Genomic DNA, 23,012 nt, shown 5'->3' on the forward strand with positions numbered 1-23,012 from the left:
GTGCTCCCGAAGTTTCCAGCACCATTTGTTTATCTCTATAGCGCCAGAGTTGCACTAGGACCGGGCAGGGGTGCTGGTCCAATCCGGGCATGTGCATTGCGACCCGGCAGGCTCACGCGACCTGCACCTGGCCCGCTCCGACTTCCAGCTCCAAAAACTGCAGGAGCCATTGCTCCAAGAAGTTGACAAACTGGCCTTCTTCCCATTCCAGCAGCTGACCAGCAGATGTTCTTTTGACCGCCTTGATTTTCAAGGTCATCAACCTGCTCTACTAAGGCCTGTACCTGTTCCAGGGTCAGGACCCGACCCGCTAGAATTCTGCCGCAGTTTCAGAAGCTGCGCTCTGCTGTTCCACCTGCATGACATGCTGCCTGAGACGCTGGATTTCTTGGTTATGCTTCTGTAGCACGGCTGAGATTGATTCCAGCACAGGTCCAGTCTCCTCCATCGATCTTCTCTCAGAGTTTCATGAATTCTAAGACCAGGCTCAACTGCACAGGTAAATCCCCTGGGGAATTCACAGAGCTGAACACTGCGGCCACAGGCATATCCGTTGCTGCAGAGGAATGCCCTGCTGGTTACAATTCTTGTAATCCTTTTCCCTTAGTCATTTTTCCTACTCACTTAAAACTAACATACAGCAATTCTGGGGATTAAAAGCTACCAATTTTTACCACAATAGGTAAGAAAGGGAGGGTGAATGCATCACTTTGTTTGGGTTCTGGTGCAGAGCTCAGCAGGGCAGACTTACTGGATCATTGCCATCTTGGATCTCTCAAGACACAGAATTTATAGCAAAAGATTCTATTAAATGGCGCACGATGCTGAGGAACGTTATAGTTCAATCCTATTTGTATTTCTTATATTCCTCTTAATAATATAAGAAGAGTTATAATGGACAATATGTCCAGAATTGAGGTAGCCCTGATAAAATTTCAGATATGAACTTGTTTATAATTGACCTAATCATATTATTATTTCACTCCAGATGCTGTAAATTGAAAACAAAAAAACAGAAGTTGCTGGAAAAGCTCAGCAGGTCTGGCAGCATCAGTTGTGAGGAAGGGTCACTGGATCTGAAATGTTAACTCGGATTTCTTTTCACAGATGCTGCAGACCTGCTGAGCTTTTCCAGCAACTTTTGTTTTTGTAACCATTTCATTTCTTGTTGCTACAGGCCAAATTCAAATCTACTAGTTGAGGTTTCCCAAATGGGGTTGAGACACAAAACTCTGGGGTCACCAAGCTCTGAAGCAGCAATGACAGTTGTGGAGATCAGATTGGTCCCTGACAGCTGTGTGGCACCTTTGAAATGCTTACCTAGTGGAGGCATTTATTGAAGGGCATGGCTTAATTGATTATTCAATGGTGCCAGATTCCTGCTGTGCAACAGCCTTTATGGGAAGATTCCATGCTTTTTCATTAACCACTGTATTGGGGCGGATGTGAGACGGTAGAGAGGGGAATATGGTGAAGGGAAGAAGGTATGGGGTTGGCGGTGAAGGAGGGAAGTATGAAGGTAGTGAAGAAGCGAGAAATGAGGGCTGGGAAGAGAAGGACAGATGTGAAGATGGTGAAGGGAGGGATAATTTCATGCCAGGGAGAGATTAGAGCAGTGATAAAGGAAGGGAGATATGAGATGATGAACGAAGGGATGGATAGGACTGGTGATGAAGGGGAAGAGAGATAGGGAGATGGTAAAGGGAAGGAGAGTTGGGGTGGTGGTGAATGAAAGGAGAGATGGGAGGGGGATACAGGGGCACTGCATCCTCACCGCTACAACTCAATCTCCCACACTGCCAAACTTTTTAGCCGAGGTCACACAAAATCTGAAGCATGAAAATGCATGACACCAGGAAGATTCTGGGAAGAATTGGTATAAATCAAAAGAAAGTGAAAACACAAAATTAAATTCTACATATATGCAAACAAAGTATCTTACAGTTACCATTGGATCACTAACACAATTACCAAAAAAATTATCAAAATGAAGAAAGTAACTACATTAATCGTATTAAAAGTTTTCTTGTTTGTGTCTAATATTTTTGAGAAATACATGACTGCAGTGAATCTATTGAAGACAGCATCTCAAAGTGCCGATGTCAACATTTTTCAAAATAGTTATTATCTTTGTACAAAAAAGTAAAATTAAGTTCTTTTTGTAATTGTACTTACACATTAAAAGTTTTATATCAAAGTTTGGGAGAAGATTTGTAGCTCGAGTGCTCATTGTTGTGGTTCTGTTCGCCGAGCTGGGAATTTGTCTTGCAAACGTTTCGTCCCCTGTCTAGGTGACATCCTCAGTGCTTGGGAGCCTCCTGTGAAGCGCTTCTGTGCTGTTCCCTCCGGCATTTATAGTGGCCTGTCTCTGCCGCTTCCGGTTGTCAGTTCAAGCTGTCCGCTGTAATGGCTGGTATATTGGGTCCAGGTCGATGTGTTTGTTGATAGAGTCTGTGGATGAGTGCCATGGCACTCATCTATGGCACTCATCCACAGACTCTATCAACAAACACATCGACCTGGACCCAATATACCGGCCACTACAGCGGACAGCTCGAACTGACAACCGGAAGCGGCAGAGACAGGCCACTATAAATGCCGGAGGAAACAGCACAGAAGCGCTTCACAGGAGGCTCCCAAGCACTGAGGATGTCACCTAGACAGGGGACGAAACGTTTGCAAGACAAATTCCCAGCTCGGCGAACAGAACCACAACAGTTTTATATCAGTTCTGAAGAAGAATTACTAGACTCAAAACGTTAACTTTCAACAGATGCTGCCAGACCCAATGAGTTTTTCCAGCAATTTCTGTTTTAGTGTGTTTCAGATCTCCAGCATCCATTGTTTTGTTTTGTTTTCTTGTCATTATACATTGACTTTTTTAATCAACCTCGACTCCTTTTCTTTCAGCTTGGCGTTACATTCTACTGCAACATTTTTATATTTTCTTGTTCAAATTGTGAGACTTAGTAACATAACTTAAAATTCCCCATAATAAGACAAGAACACTTTTTTCTGGTAATGGAAATGACAATCAACAATGGATTGAAAAACATGATTTTCAGTTACAAGGTAATAATAAATGTTGTTCTGCAAAATTATTGATATTAAAAGGTACATTGGTATTAAAGGCACCATGTGGACAAAGTACCATGATAAGAAAGCACAAAAGCAAAACACAAAAATATAACTTCAACAAATATGTGTCTCCGCTGTGAATTTAAAATTGAATGTACTCAATAAATACTAAATGACAGGATGTTGCTTGAAAAATAAGACCATGTTTAAGATTGTGGGCATTACAAATGTGCAATTCTGCCAGGAAACCTGGGGATGAAGAGTTATATCATGGAATGTTACTCTCAAACTTGCTGATCAATGTTTGTCATGACTATTCTGTAAGTAGAGGAAATTCATATATACATTGCACCTTTTTTGGTTGGTAAATAAAGGGTCATGGACACTGCCACTCTTTGCAGTATTCCCATAACAGATAGCCTAGGCAGGGTCTACTTGCCTGCTCTGAGAACTAAGATTTATTGTCAACTGTTCCTGCTACACCTCCATGATAAAGATCACTCAACCAAACAGTACTTTCTTCTCATGCTTTATGAATTGGTGTCCCTTTTTTCAATTCTGCTCCTTGCATCCTAGTCCTGATTAGTGCAAGATGAAAAGGTTCAACTTCTTGCCTCATTTTAGCAGAACCCAAATTCTATACCATACTACCAATTATTCCAGATTTATCAATTCAAGATAAATTCTACCAGTTTTTCTTGTGGGAGTTAAATACATGTGCCTGGAGCATTAGGTAGGCCTCCAGATTACTAATTTAGTGGCATTATAAGGCGAGATGTAAGTGCCTCATACTTTGAATAATGGTTTTAAAATAGTCTTGAAAGAGGGGTTCGAAAAAAAAAGATATTTTCTTTCCAAAGCACTACATGCCTCAAGAAATAAAGAACTATTACATTGTTGTTTGCAAAGCAATGTCAGGTCATTGAAGTGAAACGTATACACCATTGAGGAATGAATTCATGAGCTCTAGGGGTCAGATTTTTGCTGATCAGATCTGAATGGAGGCAGGTGCCCAAAACAAATAGTGCCAAAATCTCACATGATAGCTTCCTGTCAATGTTCATGATATTGGAAAACTTGATAAGAGTGGGGGAACAGTGGACCTGCAAAGTCACCCACATATAGTTAAGATCAAACAAGATTGTTAAAGGGCTTGTTCTAAGTCCAACAATTTACCTGTTCCAAATTATCACAGAGTTGAACAGGATTTAGGATCTGTTTCCTCACACCAGCCACATATGTTGATGAACCAGAATAGGTGCATGAAACAAAGAAAGCTTTTGCAGGAACAATCAATAATCTGATTAGAGCTCAAAGGCTTTGGATATCAGGAAGCCAATGGAGAAGACAAAGAAGGCATTACTGCACTTTTCCAAGGCTGCACTAAACATCAGATTCAGAAGTGAAGGAATAATGCTGTTCAGTCAGCACATGTTTTCACTATCATCACTGGATTCACAAAAGTACAGCTGGATTGTTGTTAAATGTCCCCATGTTGTCATCACAGCACCCATGGAACAACTGTGACTAGTTATTGACAAGAAGGCCTACCACCCCCAGAATATTAGCTGGTTTGCATTCACTATGTCTGTCAGGGAAGAACATCTGATTTTCATTCCTGGTCTGGCCAACATGAGAACCCAGACCCATAGCGATATGACTCTCTATGTTCTGAAATGGCCTCGCTAGCCATTTAGTTCAACATGCAGCAAATGTTGTCCATGTCAACAATGCTCAGAACGCATGAAAGAAGTAAATAAAAGCAGGAACTTTATGTTGGTGTACAGTTTCTTGATAGCTCCCATGATTGGTCCATTCTCACCAATCTAATCTGCAGCACCTATACAAACCCACCTCCAATGCCCATTGCCCCACCCGCTCCAGAGTGGAGAAGGCTATGCTTTGCACAGGGTTTCTCATCCCTTTCTGGAGAAATAAACAATGACTCCATAGAATTATGATGAGAACCAAGTGTGCACCAGAACACTCATTCAGCAGGCCATTTGCTCAAGATGCACTTTCACTGTCATGTTTGTTCCAGTGACACCCTGCAATATGGAGTTCAAAAACATCTCAAATGGTCATCACCTGTTGTGTCTTTCTTACAAAATGGAGTGTATCTTGAAGAAGCAGGAACTATGGAAGGGCAGTTTGTTTGTTTGTAGAATCTTCAGATTGTTAGACTTTGTAGGAGTCTCCTGGCTGCCAGAATTGAAAAGGAATTGGAGTCCACAAAACTGTAAAAAGTCATTGAAAAAATAAAAACAGTGATATGTATTTCACTGGGTTTGAGTGACTGTAAAAAATGATGTTGGGGAGAAAGGTTGTATTGCTGCAGTGCTCCACTGAAGCTCAGCACAAGGTGGAAAAACAGTATCTCATTTTCTGCTTAGCAACCTTGCAGCTTTCAGAACTCAATATTAAGTTGTATAATTTTAGGGTCTGAACATCTTCCATGCCATTTGCACATCTCCATATCTGTCACATTGGCTGCTTTGAGCACAGCCAAACCATTTTTGTATACTTATGGTCTCTATTCGCAGTTTGTCATTCTCCCTGCCTTATCATAATCCTTTTGTCTATCTAATTGCCTTACTCTCCCTCTGGGTTCTGTTTCCATCCATTGCTTACTCCTTTACATCTCCCTCATCCCTGCTTTTTTTTAGCTCCTACTAGTTCTGAAGATGGGCCAATGGATCTGAAATGTTAAGTCCATTTTCTTTACACAGATGCTGCCAGACCTGCTGAGCTTCTCTTGCAAGTTGTTTTTGTTTCAGATTTCCAGTATCTGCAATTCTTTGTTTGATATGATTGCTTTTTTTTGCTCATTGTGGTCAGACCTTTCAAAATTGCCATTTATATATAACCCTTCTGTCATAGAGTCATAGAGATGTACAACACAGAAACAGACCCTTTGGTCCAACCTGTCCATGCTGACCAGATATCCCAACCTAATCTAGTCCCAACTACCAGCACCTGGCCCATATCCCTCCAAACCCTTCCTATTCATATACCCTTCCAAATGTTGCAATTGTACTAGCCTCCACCACTTCCTCTGGCAGTTCATTCCATACACGTACCACCCTCTGTGTGAAAAGGTTGCCCCTTAGGTCCCTTTTATATCTTTCCCCTCTCACCCTAAACCTCTAGTTCTGGACTCCCCCACCCCAAGGAAATGACTTTGTCTATTTATCCTATCCATGTCCCTTATGATTTTATAAACCTCTATAAAGGTCACCCCTCAACCTCCGATGCTCTAGGGAACACAGCTCTCCCTATAGCTCAAATCCTCCAACCCTGGCAACATCCTTCTAAATCTTTTCTGAACCCTTTCAAGTTTCTCAATATTTTTCCAATAGGAAGGAGACCAGAACTGCATGTAATATTCCAACAGTGGCCTAACCAATGTCCTGTACAGCCGCAACATGACCTCCCAACTCCTGTACTCAATACTCTGACCAATAAAGGAAAGCATACCAAACGCCTTCTTCACTATCCTATCTACCTGCGACTCCACTTTCAAGGAGCTATGAATCTGCACTCCAAGGTCTCTTTGTTTAGCAATGCTCCCCAAGACCTTACCATTAAGTGTATAAGTCCTGCTAAGATTTGCTTTTCCAAAATACAGCATCTCGTATTTATGTGAATTAAACTCCATCTGCCACTTCTCAGCCCACTGGCCCATCTGATCAAGATCGCGCTGTAATCTGAGTGTGTGATACATTCCTAATAATGAGTTCCTTTGTTGAAGAAAATTGACAGGGTCGAGGGAACATTTTCAATGACTGACCCCTGCGTTTATTAAACTTCAAAGTTAAAACAATAAAGCCAGATTTACCAGATGGTCTAATGTGTCCAGTACGCCCATGAGTCTAAAGGTGTGGTGCTGAAAACACACAGCTGGTCAGGAAGCATCCAAGGAGCAGGAGAGTCAACATTTTGAGCAGAAGCCCTTTATCGGGAATGTGGGGAGGGCCCAAGGGGGCTGACAGAAAAATAGGAGGTGGGTGGGGTTGGGGGTAGATAGCTAGGAATACGATAGGTAGATGAAGATAGACAGTGATGGCGATAGGTCGGAGTGTAGCATGGAGCAGATAGGTGTATGGGAAAATGGACAGGTATGACAGGTCAAGAGGGCAGTGCCGAGTTGGAGTGTTGGATCTGGGATAAGATAGGAGGAGGGAGATGAGGAAACTGGTGAAATTGCCATTGCTTCCATGTGGTTGGAGGGTCTCAAGGCAGAAGATGCCGTGTTCTTCCTCGTCAGTTGGCTAGGATTTGATGGTGGAGGAGGTGCAGGACTTGCATGTCCTTGGTGGAGTGGGAAGGGGAATTGAAGTGTTCAGTCACAGGGCGGTAGGATTATTTAGTGAATGTGTCCCAGAGATGTTCTCTGAAACGTTCTGCAAGTTGGCACCTTATCTCCCCAATCTAGAGGAGACCACATCGGCAGCAATGGGCACAGTAGCTGAGGTGGTGTTTGGAGGTGCAGGAAAATCTCTGCCGGATGTGGAAGGATCCTTTGGGACCTTGGATGAGGTGAGGAGGAGAGGTGTGGGCACAGGTTTTCACAGGGCACACCTCTTGCAGTGGCAAGGGAAGGTGCCGGGAGTGGAGAGGGTGGACCTAATGAGGGAATCACAGAAAAAATGGTCTTTGTGGAATGCTGAAAGAGGTGGGGAGGGAAATATCTCCCTGGTGGTGGGGTCTGACTGTAGGTGATGGAAATGGTGGAGGATGACGCATTGTATCCTGAGGTTGGGGGGGGGGGGGGGGGGAAGGTGAGGACCTGGGGGGAGTTCTATCTTTGTTGTGGTTGGAAGGGTGGTATTCAAGGACGGAGGTGCGGGAAGTGGAGGAGATGCACTGGTGGACATTGTTGACCATATAGGAGTGGATTTGCAGTCCTTGAAGTAGGAGGTCATCTGGAATGTTCAACAGTGGAATTAGTTCTCCTGGGAGCAAATGCAGCGGAGGCAGAGGAATTGGGAGTAAGGGATACCATTTTTACAGGAGGGGGTGTGGGAGGTGTTAGGTCAGTCACCGTAAATGTATATGGAGGGGTCCAGGAAGGGGTGGGAGGTGTGAGCGAGTTTTGAGAAGACTTGTAGCTCAGGTTGAGGTTCTGGATGTAGGTTTGCTCACTGAGTTGGAAGGTCCGTTTTCAGATGTTTCGTCACCATACTAGGTAACAACATCAGTGAGCCTCTGGATGTAGCACTGGTGGTATGGCTCGCTTTCTATTTATGTGTTTAGCTTTCCTTGGGTTGGTGATGCCATTTCCTGTTCTTTTGCTCAGGGGGTGTTAAATGGGATCCAAGTTAATGTGTTTGTTGATAGAGTTCCGGTTGGTATGCCATGCTTCTAGAAATTCTCATACATGTCTCTGGCTTGTCCCAGTCGAAGTGGTGTCCTTCCTCCTCTGTATGTAAGGATACTAGTGAGAGTGGGTCATGTTGTTTTGTGGCGAATTGATGTTCATGCATCCTGGTGGCTAGTTTTATGCCAGTTTGTACAATGTAGAGTTTGTCACAGTTCCTGCAAGGTATTTTGTAAATGACATTAATTTTGCTTGTTGTCTGTATAGGGTCCTTCAAGTTCATTAGCTGCTGTTTTAGTGTGTTGGTGGGTTTGTGGGCTACCATGATGCCAAGAGGCCTGAGTAGTCTGGCAGTCATTTCAGAGATGTCTTTATGTAGGGGAGAGTAGCTAGGGTTTTTGGACGTTGTCCTAGATGGTCCAGGTGAACTTGAGTTCAGGGTGGTAGGTGTTCGTGATGTTGATGAACTGTTCAACCTCCTTGTGGAAGCACAGCATGGTGCCGCTACAGTCATCAATGCAACGGAGGAAAAGTTGGAGAATGCTGCTGGTGTAACTGTGGAAGATGGACTGTTCGACATACCCAATGAAGTGGCAGGCATAGTTGGGGCCCATGCAGGTTCCCATGGCTAACTTTGGTGTAAAGGAAGTTGGAAGATTTGAAGGAGAAATTGTTGAGGGGGAGGACTAATTCAGACAATTGAATGAATGTGTCAGTGAAAGGGTACCAGTTGGGTTGGCGGGAGAGGAAGAAACTGAGGGCTTGGAGGCCTTCGTCATGGCGGATGGACGTGTACAGGGACTGGATGTCCATGGTGAAGATGAAGCTTTGGGGGCCAAGGAACCTAAAGTCTGGAGAAGGTGGAGGTTAAGCATGGTGTCCCGAACATATGTGAGGAGATCCTGGACCAAGGGGGACAGGATGCTGTCAAGGTGTGCAGAGATAAGTTCGGTGGGGCAGGAGCAGGTGGAGGAAATGGATCGACTGGGGCAGTCAGATTTGTGAATTTTAGGTAAGAGGTAGAACCGGGTGGTGTGGTGTTCCCGGACAATGAGCTTGGCAGCCGTAGATGGGAGATCCCCGAGGTGATGAGATTGTGGATGGTCTGGGAAATGATAGTTTTGTGATGGGAGGTGAGGTCATGATCGAGGAGGTGTCTGTGAGTTGGCACCTAGCTTCAGCAGTGTACAGGTCAGTGTTCTATACTACCAAGTGTCCCACTTGTCCGCTGGTTTGATGGTGAAGTTGGGGTTAGAACAGAGTGAGTGGAAGGCTGCGCTTTGTGAGGGTGAGAGGGGTGGATAGGTTGAGGTGGTCAATGTCACTGTGGCAGTTGGAGATGAAGAGATTGACGGCAGGTAACAGACAAGCATGGGGTGTCAAGTGGAGGGAATATGTTGGAGGCAGGCAAAGGGGTCCTTGGAGGGTGGGTGGGAGTGCTGATGGAAAAAGTAAGCACAGAGGTGTAGAATAAAAATTTGTTGATCTGGGAGTGTCATGGGATGAAGGTGAGGCCTTTACTGAGGACTGATCATTCATCCTCAGTGAGGGGGGAGGTCTGGGGGGGGAATGGTAAAAACATGACAGGCGTGGTGGCTAGGAGCTAGTGTGGGCTTGAGTTGGGAGTGGGGACGACGACTGTCTCTGGAGTGGGTGTGGTCATAGTATTGTGGGGGTCGTCACCAAAGGAAGTGACAGTCTGTATGACTTCAGCAGTGTCTGCGTGTTCGTCGGCAGTGTTCTGGTAAGTGATGCCGGTGGGGGGAGAAGTGGATGAGGCGGTGGCATCCACGGGGGCGGAAGTGACGTGATGGGTCATTGTGTGGTGTTTTCAGCGGCGGTTCTGGCAGTGATCACAACTGAGGAAAAGATGGGGAATGGTGCTGGTGTTACTGCAGAAAATGACTGTATCGACACCACCTCTCACATACACCTTCCCTTGCAACTGCAAAAAGGTGTAAAACCTGTGCCCACAACTCCCCCCTCACATTCATCCAAGGCTCCAAAGGATCCTTCTACATCAGGCAGAGATTTTCCTGCACCTCATCTACTGTGTCCATTGTTCTCGATGTGGTCTCCTCTACATTGGGGAGACAGGACGCTAACTTGCAGAAAGTTTCAGAGAACATCTCTGGGACACATGCATTAAACAACCATACCACCCTGTGGCCCAGCACTTCAACTTCCCCTCCCACTCTGCCAAGTACTTGCAAGTCCTGGGCCTCCTCCACCACCAAATCCTAGCCACCCAACACCTGCAGGAAGAACACCCCATCCTCAGCCTTGGGACCCTCCAATCACAAGGAGTCAACGTCGATCTCATCAGTTTCTTTGTCTCCCCTCCCCCAGTCTTATCCTAGATAAATCACTCCAACTTGGCATTGCCCTCTTGGTCTGATCTACCTATCCGCTCCAGCCTCCACTCCGACCCATCACCATCATCCCCCACCTTAATCTGTTTATCGTATTTGTTACTACCTTTCCCCACAGCCCGACCGCTCCCTCCCACCACAAACCCCCTCTTATTGATCTCTTAGCTGCCCTCCATTCGTGATGAAGAACTTATGCTCGAAACGTCGACTCTGCTGCTCCTCGGATGCTGCCAGACCAGCTTGTTCTTTTCCAGCGCCACGCTTTTAGACTCTGATCTTCAATAACTGCAGTCCTCACTCTCTCCCAGTACACTCATAAACTGGGGACGAGTGTGAAAAATTGAATTTAAATGCGTATGCTCTTTAAACTGTGCATACAGGTCAACCAATCGTTTAATCTCAGTGGTGGTACTTCAACCCCTGTTGTACTTAGTAAACAAAGGCTGTGAAACTTACCAAATACAATTGACAAGCAATTTACGGATTCATTTACCTCAACGACAGTTGCTAGCATACGTCCATTTCCGGTTCCGTTGCGACAGCGGCGACTTTCGAACGTGAGGCATGCTGGTTCTTGTAGTCCCCAGATAGTCCTCAAATTGAATGGTATTGATGGGACTACAATTCCCAGAGGTCTACACGGGACGAACCGGATACCATCGTTAGATGACCTTGATCCGATTGGATACATTCGATGTCAGTCAAGCTAGCTCGTTTTGTCTGGATGATTGGTTTGAGCCTACGAGAAATTCTGGCTCGGGATTGGCTCGGAGTGACGTCAGTCAGGCCCACGGGCAGTATATTAGCCTGTTCGGAAATGTGTGCGCGTGTGGGTTAAGTGGAAGTAAAGATGTTGGTTAAGTTGCTTGACAGGACAGGCAGCCCGAGGCAAGAGCCTGCGGAGTGCGCCGTGTTGGCGCTCGACAGGGGGGCGGGTGATAGTTAGCTGTCCTCCCGCGCGGGGGAGGGGGAGGGCAAGAGAGAGCGAGCAGGTAGAAAGGGTGCATGAATCGCGGTGTATGTTGGGATGTTAATGGTGAGCGTGTTCAAACTGACCGTGGACAGGATACGGGTCGAGAATGAAAAGGTTCAGTAAATACGACACAGCGAAAGAGAGTAAGGTACAGCTCGAGCATTTAGAACTCTGACAGGGTCAGTGTGTGTGTTGGATGTGCTAGGAGTTGGAAGCAAGTCTGTCGGCAAATAAACTGTTCCTAATTCCAGGGGGTTGCCATGACTTGGAGATGCACACGCCTCAGTTAAGGCCTTGAGCCCTGTTTGTGCACTGTATGTTACTATTTGCAGCATGAGTTTAGTAGCTTCTGTCACAATTTTAAAAAAAAACACCTGGACTGTCCTGCTGGAATGTCTCTTCATGTTTGTTAATGTTTGAGAAAAAAGAATGAGTTAATCTCACAACTCTTCGTGAAAATGCGTTGCTAAACAGTCCTGTCATTTCAAACAACTTGAGCACGAGGACCATAATCGTGCACATGCATAATATTGACAGAAAAATCATCCATCACTAGTCGTTAGGTTTCTGCCTGTGCCATAATTCTGACTCGGTGAATACCAAAGTCTGGTGATTTGTTAATTATTTTATCTGAGTCAATTCTTGTCGAACCATCACACTCGTCAGTTGAACTAAAAGGAAAATACTGTTGGAAAATTAGAAAACAAAATGTTGGAAGTATTCTTTTCAGGCCCCTAGTATCTTTTGGAGCAACAAAGTTACTGAAATGCTTCTCTCTCATAGTTGCTGCTAAAAGTATGCTTCTGTTATTTTTCCCACTCATAGTGGGACAGTTACATAACCTAAAGTACATGGTGTAAATTCTGAATATAATACCTGATTAATAATGACTTGCAAACTATTTGAGCTTTCTTGCAATTTGAAGGCTTTTGAGCCTCTTTGAGTCCACTTGATTATTAGAAGGTACTGAATTAAATCACAAGCTTGAATACATAGAAGCAGGAGTCAGGTCTTTTTACCTGCATCACCATTGAATAAGATCATAACGGACCCCACTTTCTTGTTTGTACTAAATCTTTTTCCTAACTACAGGTTATAACATTTCTATAAAATGCTCTTGAAGTATCTAATCTCCTGGTCACATGGTTCTCATCAGATTGAAGACTATTTGATGCATTATGAACTTGCAATTACGTTCATTCCAATTGTATTGTGGGTGGAATTATAGCTCTTGGAAGTGGGCTTTTAGATGTTGAGATTTGTGATGAGCTGTAGCAATGCTTTCCAAACTTTTTCTTCTATGATGACCCCATTTTGAGGCTTAAAAATTGTAATGTTCCCCTGGTAAAAGATGGGTGAAAGTGAAGACCTGTGAAAATGGACAGAGGGGAGTTGGCCATTGGATTACTACGGAGCTCGCAACCCCAGATTCCCAGTTGGGGTCTTGGTCCCTACTTTGGAAGTCCTATACCAGAATTCTTATTTGGGGTCTTTTGCATTGATTGTAAGTGAAACTTTGAAAAGGTTGAATAGAATCATGGATTCATACAGCATGGACACAGACCCTTGGGGAAAAAAATGTAAATACTGTCTATGGAATCCATGTATGTTTTAAAATTTTTATATAAATGGAATATTGATTACTTTAAAATGTCATTCCTTTAATTTAATGATTATGATATGGGTAAAATTGTCCATAATGCTGGATTACCAAAATGAACTACTCATCGACAAAATATATCAATAACCATATTTCCTGCAGCAGAAAATTTGTAATTATTCCTGATGTACTTGATGATCAAAGTACACTTTAACTGATACGGGTATCTCTACAAAATTTCAAGATTTGTTCAATATTGAAATGACAGCGGCGACAGCCACACAAAATCGTCGGCATTTTTCTGTGATCAATAACTTTTTTGAGGCAATATCTCTAATCTTGCATTCCTTTCAAGTGGCATATCAAGTATAATCTTTGGTCACCAGGGAGGTGCAAATGAGGGATACCATTCGATCCATTGAAATACACCATACAGTTTATACCATCACAGCCTGAAGTATTTATTGAATAATTTCAGTGTTTTCTCCACCACCAACCTAGATATGTTTAATCCACATATCATTTTAATCACTAGCGTATGAAAAGGTTCTTGATATAAATCTTAGATTTTATTCATTTAAATATGTCCCTTTGAGTACTATAATTTAGCGTTAGCAATGTAAATTTTATGGACTGTGTATGTCATATTTCAGAGGTTATTTTGAAGTTGCTTTGTAACTAAAAAGCTGAACATTCTTCATTCTTTGTCATAATCCCGAGTTTTCTATAGGCATTCAAAAGAATGGGCACATGGGTGGCAGGTAAAGTTCAATTTGGAGAAATGTGAAGTGGTATCTTTTGACTGGGCAAACTTTGAAAGACCTTATAAAGTAAGGGGTACAGTTCTAAATAGGGTGCAAGAGCAGAACAACCTGGGTGTGTATGTGTGCATAAGTCACTCGAGGTGGCAGGACATGTGGAGGAGTGGTTAATTACAAATACAATATTTTTGGCTCTATTAATAGGGGCATAGAATACAAGAGGAAGGAGATTAAGCTGAACTCGTCTAAGTGACTACCTAGACCTCAAATGGAGTCTTGTGTAATGTTCTTAGCACCACATTTTAGGAAGGATGTGAAAACTTTAGGGAAAGTGCAGAAGAGTTTCCAAGAATGAGGAATTCAGTTATAAATATAATTTTGGAGAAATTGGGACTTCTCCTATTAGAAGTCTTCTCCAAGGACAAATTTCATAGATTTTTAAAATCACGATTGTTGGAAAAGGTTGGTGAGGTGAAACAGTTCATCTTAGAATAGGACTTGTAGTGAGAGGGCACAAATTTAAAAGCGATCTGCAGAAAAAACAAATGTGACGTACGAAAATTCATTTTCACAAGTAATTAGGGTGGGGTTTCAGTCAGGGCATTTCAGAAAGCATTATATTACTTAGAATTTGTAGTATGCAGGGAAAAGGCATAATGCTCATTTGGGAAGTGGACCTGATGGGTCAAATAGTTACCTTCTGCACTGTGACAATTCTGTGATTCTAACATTCGGGATCAGTGTCATGACACTTTCTTGAGTATGAATATCTCTTGTCTCAACGACCAGAATTCTTCAGTGTTTAATGTTGTTGTGTTCTGCTGTTCTGTTATAAAATTCTGAACTCAACTTTTGTTTTTCAGCAGTGCTTTAATTAGACACTGTGTTCAATCCCGAGCCTTTCCTTGATTTCAGCCCTGTTAATCTCATTTGTGAGTTCCTCATGTTGTCCTTGGTTTTTATCCTACATATAGTATTTTGAATATGTAAGTTAAGGAACAACATATGCAAATTGAATCTCATGTTCTTAAAATAATAAACTTTCAAAGTGCAATGATAATTCTAAAATCCTTTAAACAGAAAAATAGTTTTAAAAACTCTTTAAAATTTGCAGATGACATGAAACCTTTAAATGTGGTAAAGGATATCAATAGATTAAGTAGATATCAAAGATGTGGCAATGGAGTATAAAATGTCAAAATGTGAACTTGTCAGGAAACTTCGAAAAGCATATTGTCTAAATGGCGTGAGATGCAGAGGGATTTGGATATTCTAATGTGTGAATTGCAAAAGGCTTGTACATCTGCACAGAAAATAGTTAGGATTGTCAATAGAATGTCATTTACTGTGAGTGGAATTGTGTACAATTAGGAATATTATGCTCCACTTAGGGCACTAGTGAGACAGTATTTGGAGAACTGAGCACCATGTTGGTTATCTTATTTAAGAAAGTCTATAAATGTATTGACAGTTCAGGGAAGGTTTACCAGACTGGATGGCTTTCCTTACAGGGAAGGGTTGGACTGCCTCAACCTGAATTTGCTTAAGATTAGAAGGGTAAGAGGTAACTTGATTGAATATGTACATTCGTGAGTGCTCTTGAGGTTAGATGTGGAAAGGATATTTCATTTTATGGCAGAATCAGAATCAGGGTTCACTGTTTAAAAATTAGATTGCTCATTTAAAACATTATGCAAAATGTTTTCTGAAGGTTGAGTGTCTTTGGAGTTCTCTTGCCGAAAATGCAGAAGAAGCAGTCTTTTGTTATTTTTAAGGTAGAGGTAGGTAGATTCTTTTTAAGCAAGGAGGTGAAAGGTTATTAGAGGTAGGCAGGAAAGTGGATTTGAGATTACAATCAGATCAGCCATGATCTAATTGAAGGCAGAAAAAAAAGTTGAGGGGCTGATTGGCCTACTTCTCTTAATTCATATGCTTGTAGAAAATAGCAACTTCCCAATGGCCAAAGGATAAATTACGAGAGGACTGAGACTTAAGTTAAAGAAGCAGAAATAATAGGCTGAAATTTTGTAAAGTCCACTAGATTTGGAATTTAGTATCTGATTAGCTGAATCAGTAGTAATCTTCAAAAGCGATTTGGATAAAGAGAATGAAATTGCAGATTTTTTTGGAAATGGAGTGAATGGAAAATTACTCTTTAAAAGGGTAGACATGGTTGATGGACTAAACCATTGTTCTACATTCATAATTGGCAAAACCACACATTTCTCATGAGAAATTCTTATTGGGTTTCAAACTGTAATTGAGTTTTTTGCATGGAAAGAAGTTCTTTGGCCCATATGTCCACAATGATCATCAAAAATTCATGTATTCTTATCCCCTTTTCTGGGGGTCCTATGGTTCTTGTCATTGCTCCCACCAGAATGTTAATTCTAAGGTGTTGAGTCAGCTCTGATAAAGAAAGATGGTTTTCCAGTAACAAAGCTTTGAGTTGGAGGTGATAGTGGTCCCATAATGTGGTTGCACATTTTTGTGGTAATGCTGATGGGACTGGGTGGTAGCATTGAAATAAGCTTGATAGATTTCTACAGTGCTCCATCTAAGTAGTATATTCTGCAGCCATAACAGCACAAATGGTAAATATTTAAAGCAGAGACAGTAATCTCTGAAATTCATATACCCCAGAATGAATTAAGCACTTATTTAGGTGGATGCAAATACATCATGAATACGAAAGATAGGGTGAAGGGGAGTGAGGAGACACATTATGGATCTGGCATGAATGACGGTATTATCCTTGCTTTGTTAATAATTATACAACTGGTTAAGCTTCTGGTGTGGTGGTTCACAATTTTGTTGTTGAATGTCAAAGGGATGGGATCCACAGCAATGTGGTTGATTTTTTTTATTGTCCTCTGGGAAATTAGGGATGAGAAATAAATGCTGGCTGAGTCGACATCTCTCAAATAAATTTTTAAGAATCAATTAATGTCTGGTTTTGTTGATTTTTATTAAAACTGGCACTACTTGCTTGATTTTCAGAGGAATATTAGAATTTCCTAATAGCTTTGAAGATCTGAAATAATTACCAGCTTTTTCTGGGAATGTACCATTTAAGAGAGAATTGAATGTTACAGGAGGGGATTCCAGAATGCTCTGAATCGATGAATTTATGTTGTATGATCTTCCTTATCCATAATTGTCATATGCCTTAGACATGTAGGATGCTCATTAAACCAGTCTTATAGAATCCATACTGTGTGGAAAGAAGCCATTTGGCTGGTTGAGTCTGTCTGAAGAGCGTTATAATAGTTAACCCACCTAACCTGCACATCTCTGGACATTACAGAGCAATTTAGCATAGCCTATCCACCTAACCTGCACATGTTTGGATTATGTGGAGGAACTGGAACACCTGGTGGAAACCCATGCAGACACAGGGAGAACATGCAAACTTTACGCAGACAGTCACCCAATGGTGGAATCAAATCTGGGTCCCTTGCAATGTGAGGGAGCAGTGCTAACCACTGAGCCAACACACCATCCAAAAAGTTCTTGAAGTTTTGTTCACAATATTTTCATTTTTAAACTTTACCTTTCAAGTTGCACAATGCAAAATTGAACTTTTATTCATATTGTATATGATACAAATATCTGTCTTGAGATGCTAGATCTGAGCTAAGAGATGAAATGTGTATGAATATAGGTAAAGGTGTTCTTAAGTTATTGAGTGCCTTGCTTGGTTATAGTGGTTGTTAGGCTACATGAGTCTTTAGATGAATTCCTTTATTGGTCAGAACATTGTATATAGGAATTTCGAGGTCATGTTGCGGCTGTATAGGACATTGGTTAGGCCACTTTTGGAATGTTACGTGCAATTTTGGTCTCCCTCCTATAGGAAAGATGTTGTGAAACTTCAAAGGGTTCAGAAAAGATTTACAAAGATGTTGCCAGGGTTAGAGGGTTTGAGCTATATGGAGAGGCTGAACTGGCTGGGGTTGTTTTTTCCTGGAGTGTCGGATGCTGAGGGGTGATCTTAGAGGTTATAAAATCATGAGGAGCATAGATAGAGTAAATAGACAGGTTTTTTTTTCTCTGGCATGGGGGTGTCCAGAACTAAAGGGCATGGGTTTAGAGTGAAAGGGGAAAGATCTAAAGGAGACCGAAGGGGCAACTTTTTCCACGCAGAAGGTGGTACATATATGGAATGAGCTGTTGAGGAAGTGTATAGGCTGGTATAATTGTAACATTTGTAAGGCATCTGGATGGGTATATGAATAGGAAGGGTTTAGGGGGATATGGGTCAAGTGCTGGCAAAGGGGACAGGATTAGTTTAGGATTTCTGGTTGACATGGATGAGTTGGACCAAGGGTCTGTTTCCGTGTAAAACATCTATGACTGAAGAGCCCAGTTTTGGCTCCATAAGTATTTCTGAGGTGGAGGCACTTTGCTATGTGATGAAATGGATTTTGCAACACCAAGATGGACTCCTTCTCCTTCCTGTACTGATATTCTACTTTTCAGTCAAGGTACTGAGTAGTATATGCATTGATGGTGCAGGAAGTGCACTGTCAAATAACCAATGGCTTTTTCAGTCAGTTGTGACGGTACCTATGCTTCATGGTGACATTAAGAATATCCTCCTTTTTAACAAAGGAAAAATTATAAGGTCAGAAAACATGCATCCTCCATTTAATCAGTGAAACCTCTCCTAGTAACCCAAATTTACATCTGTGGTAAGAGGTTTACTGAGGAGTTTGTGAGAAACAAAGCTCACACACTTCAATAATTTCAGTCCGAGACAAGATCTGAATCAATAGTGTCATTTATTTTACACTTGCAAGTGGGTGTGATGTCCCGTGTCTAAGAGGCAAAAGACATACACACACTAGGTTCAATTCATACATAATATTTATATGATTTAATGTCCATTGTTTTACATTGCTCCCTCCCCTGCTTACATCATCCACTTCCCTAAGACCGGCCTCCATTACCCCTGTTTGCCTCTTGCCTTATCCGGCCTTGTCTGTGATAAAATGCTTATTTCTGGTCTCACAAGGCTGTTTGACCTTACCCTGTTATAGGTCATTGTTAGGCATATCCCTTCTTCATCATTATCTACCCCCTTCATCTGTGCCTTTCCCGAGGCCGTTCTGATCCCTATGACCCTTTTAATTGGGGTTTGTTCCTGTGTTTTCATAAAAGTGGGAAGCAGATGTTTATACCTACTGTTTGTACAGGCGTATCTAGCTTAACTTCATCCTCTCACAACATCTTATCTATTTGCCCACCGTACCTACTATTGTTCATTGGCACATTTCATTCTGACATACAATTTTAGCTAATACAAAAACAATTCTACATTTCCTCTACATCGTTTCCATTCTTGTTGACTCAGCTCTTGACTAAAACAATTACCCACTGGTGTGAGTTCACCTCCTTTGTAAAATGGAATTGCAGAAGTAACACTAATCCACCGATATCCCACAAGTTCTTGGAGCATTTATTATTAATACTATGTTGAGGATTTTTGAGTGGATATTTGGGCCCTTTTGGGAGGTTTTGATGCTGTGAGGATTACTGAGGTGGTTTAGTACTTATGTGGATTTTATGGAGGGGGTTAAATTACTGGCATTTATGAAGAGCTTTAGGTTATCAAGTTGGGGCACCCTTTTGAGGGCATTTGTGGCTAAGCAGCATTTCACTGATAGGGGTTAGGGAAAGGTACTTGCTAGTGTGCAAAGGGCCACAGAACAACACACTTGGAGGATGCAATTACAGATTATATTTGTGAGGTCACTTATCTTCTATAGGCTTGGAAAGAGCACTGAAGATCATGCACAGTAAGGTTTTGCAGTGAGGAGTTGGTTGACACTTGAGTAGTCAGTACCAACCATAGAGGATTTCATATCCCTACAGTTACTCAGTTAATATCATATGTGTCAAAGCACCAACTTCATATGACAGCCAGCATGTCAGACAAAGAGCATTTGTGACCCCCTTGGTGACATCCTGTGGAACATTCCAAATTGCAAGAGGCTGTGCACTTTGCATGACTTCACTGCACATTGCACTGAATTAATGTACCTCAGTATAGTACTGTACAGTTTCCATGCAGATCTACTGTGAATGTGATCTCTATAAGCCAGGGAAAAGAAGAAAAAATGTAGGAAAGTATATACCTCTCTATTGCATAATTTTCCACAAAGTGTCAATATTGTGAGCAGAGCATGACCATACAAGGCTTTGGAAAGAATGGACTGTCCATTAAAGCCTTCCAGTCTCATCTCCCCCTTCCATTGACTGCTGTACAGTTTATTGGCTTCACTGCCAAATTTTCAGAGTGATAAATTGAATGAATGCAACAGGGTTGTGCTCTAGATCCTATTCAGGCATCCTCATTTCTGTGTTCCTGATTTTTCTTCCCCTACTGATAAGTTTATTGCTATATAGCAAGTTCAACAGGGCATCCCAAAGTGGAGTCCCAAGTTCTAAGGTGCCTGCTGTGGAGCTCCAACAAAGTTGTAATAGCTGTGCTGTTTTAAATACATTACCCACCTTTTACAACCCTCGCTAATCCATGTCCTGATTTTTCACTGAGGGTTCATAACAATTTTCATTCCTTGAAAATTCAGTCAGAGTGGGAAAAAAACATTTGGGCAACCAGTGTCCACGTTGGTTAATAAAGACCTGATTACACTCCTCCCATTTTCCAACTCTTGGCTCATATCCCTGGAGACTATGATAATGCAAATGAATATTTAAACACTCCTTAAATATTACGAGACTTTCTGGCTCAACCACCCTTTTGGTAGAGAATTCCAGACTCAAGGCCATATTCTCAGTGTGTAAAAATATTCTCAGTGATCCTGTAACCTTCTGTTTCATTTTAAATCTGTGCTCCCTCTGCTAATGAAAAAGTGCCTTTCTATCCACCCTATCTAAGCCCCTCATTATCTTATACACCTCCATCAGGTACCCTCTAAATGTTCACTGCTCCAAGAAAAACAACAGCAGCATCTTTCCTCATAGTTCAGATCCTCAGCCCAGGCAGCAACATGGTAAATCTCCTCTGTATCTTCTGTAATGCAGTCACAACTTCCTATAATGTAACGACTGCCCATAGTTCTACAGTTGTGACCTTACCATCCGGTTTATACATTTCCAGCATAACTGCCTCCAATGGTTTTGAATACTATGGCTTGGCTAATAAAGGCAATTATCCCATATGCAACCTTAAGGGATCTGTGTATATGCACACCATGGTCCCTCTAATCTTCTTTAGTTTCCAGGGTCCTACCATTGCATCCTGCCAGGGTGCAATCCCTTGTCACGTTAGCCCTCCCAATTGCATTAATTCACACTGTTCCAAGTTGAATGTCAGTTTCAATACTCTGCCCATCTAATCAGTCAAATTGATATGCTCCTGATGTTTACAGCTATCCTCTTTACTATTTACCACCTCAGATATTTTTGTGTTACTTGCAAATTTAATCATACCCCCTATACTTAAATCATAATGTTTCATGTACACCACCATAGTATGGGCCTTGCCAGTGAGCTTGTGGAACCTCACTAAAAACAGACTTCCAGTCACCGGAACATTGTACTACTGCCACCCCCACCCATCACCTTTTGCTTCCTGCCTCAGTCAATTTTTCTGTCCAATGGATCCCAAAGATTCTTACTTTCTTTACCAAACTGCCATGATGGACCTTGCCAAAATCCATGTAGACCACATCAAATGCATTACTCTCAAACACTCCTGGTTTTATTTTCCAAAAAAACTGATTGCCTGATTAATTTGTTTCCCTCTAAGCATAAAAAAAATTGAATCAATTGCTTGAACATGTGACAGCTATGGGGCTGGTGAGATGTGAACCCAGACCTTCTATCCCAGAGGCAGGGACGTTATGATTGTGCTACAAGAGCAGTTATGTTCTGTGCCTTAGCATTTTCCAATAACCTGTCAACCACTGAGGTTAGACTAAATAGCCTATAATTTCTTGGTCTATTCCTTTGTCTTTTCTTAAATAATTGGACATTCGTAGTTAGCTGAAACCTCACCTGTGGCCTGAGAGGATTTGAAGATTAATGCCAAGGCCCCTGATATCTCCTCTATTGCCTCCCTCAAAAGCCTAGGATACATCTAAACCAGACCTGTGGATTTATCCACTTTTAAGGTTGTTAAATTGACTAATGGTGCTCCTTCTGTTGATTTATACTAATATTTCATAGTTTTCCACCCTGATGTCTATACCTGCATCATCCTTTTCCATTGTGAAGATTCTCAAGATATTCATAAAAGATGATGCCCACATCTTCTGAGTCTACACATACCTTACCTCTATGGCTCCCAATGGATCTCTTTACCATTACTTTCTGCGGATATACACTTGCCCTTTTTACACTTTTCCTTTATTCTACCTACCAATACTTTATCATTATCTGAGCTTTCTGATATGCTTTTTAAGTTCCGCCTTGCTCTTCTCCAGGTGCTCTGCCATATTACATCATCATTTCAGATAGGAACAGGTTTAGGCCATTCAGTCCTTTGAATCTGCTCTTCCATCCAGAATGATCATGAATGCTCTTCTACCTCAATGCCATACTCTCGATTTCTCCCGATACACTTTTGATGCCTTTAAAAGCCATCTCTCAAGTTTCTTTTTTTCTTCTTAATCCTAACCCTTATATCCCTTCACATCGAATTTTCTCTGGTCTTGATCCCACACTTTCCCCATTTGTTTGTTATATGCATCCTATTGCTCTAATAGTTTCTCTCTATAAGCAATTGCTCCCAGTCCACTTGACCAAATCATATCTTATTAAAGTTTGTCTTTCCACAATTTAGAACTTTTATTCCCAGTCCATTCATTTCTACAACTATTCTAAATCTAACCCAGTAATGATCACTATTTCCAAAATACAACCATACTGATATGCTGTC

General features: G+C 41.9%; 2 protein-coding genes across 10 annotated transcripts in view; one reads left to right on the forward strand and one right to left on the reverse strand.

Moving 5' to 3' along the window:
- The window catches only part of rpgrip1l (RPGRIP1 like), a 232,851-nt gene extending 221,533 nt beyond the window's left edge, over window positions 1-11,318 (reverse strand). For 5 of the 6 annotated variants that reach the window (XM_072547375.1, XM_072547374.1, XM_072547372.1 and 2 more), the window contains exon 1: window positions 11,264-11,318. In XM_072547375.1, the coding sequence (XP_072403476.1) occupies window positions 11,264-11,284 (21 nt within the window). In that variant the 5' untranslated portion in view covers window positions 11,285-11,318. Of the gene's footprint in view, window positions 1-11,226 lie in introns of all 6 variants that reach the window. The other variant, XM_072547370.1, reaches the window with a different exon arrangement.
- Window positions 11,319-11,739: 421 nt separating this feature from the next.
- Window positions 11,740-23,012, forward strand: part of fto (FTO alpha-ketoglutarate dependent dioxygenase) — a 414,204-nt gene continuing 402,931 nt past the window's right edge. The window contains exon 1 of one of the 4 annotated variants that reach the window (XM_072547380.1): window positions 11,740-11,891. In XM_072547380.1, the coding sequence (XP_072403481.1) occupies window positions 11,850-11,891 (42 nt within the window). In that variant the 5' untranslated portion in view covers window positions 11,740-11,849. The remainder of the gene's footprint in view (window positions 11,892-23,012) is intronic. The other 3 variants (XM_072547378.1, XM_072547377.1, XM_072547379.1) reach the window with 3 other exon arrangements.

This window comes from Chiloscyllium punctatum, chromosome 26, assembly GCF_047496795.1.
Source record: "Chiloscyllium punctatum isolate Juve2018m chromosome 26, sChiPun1.3, whole genome shotgun sequence".
NCBI classification, from domain to species: Eukaryota; Metazoa; Chordata; class Chondrichthyes; order Orectolobiformes; family Hemiscylliidae; genus Chiloscyllium; species Chiloscyllium punctatum.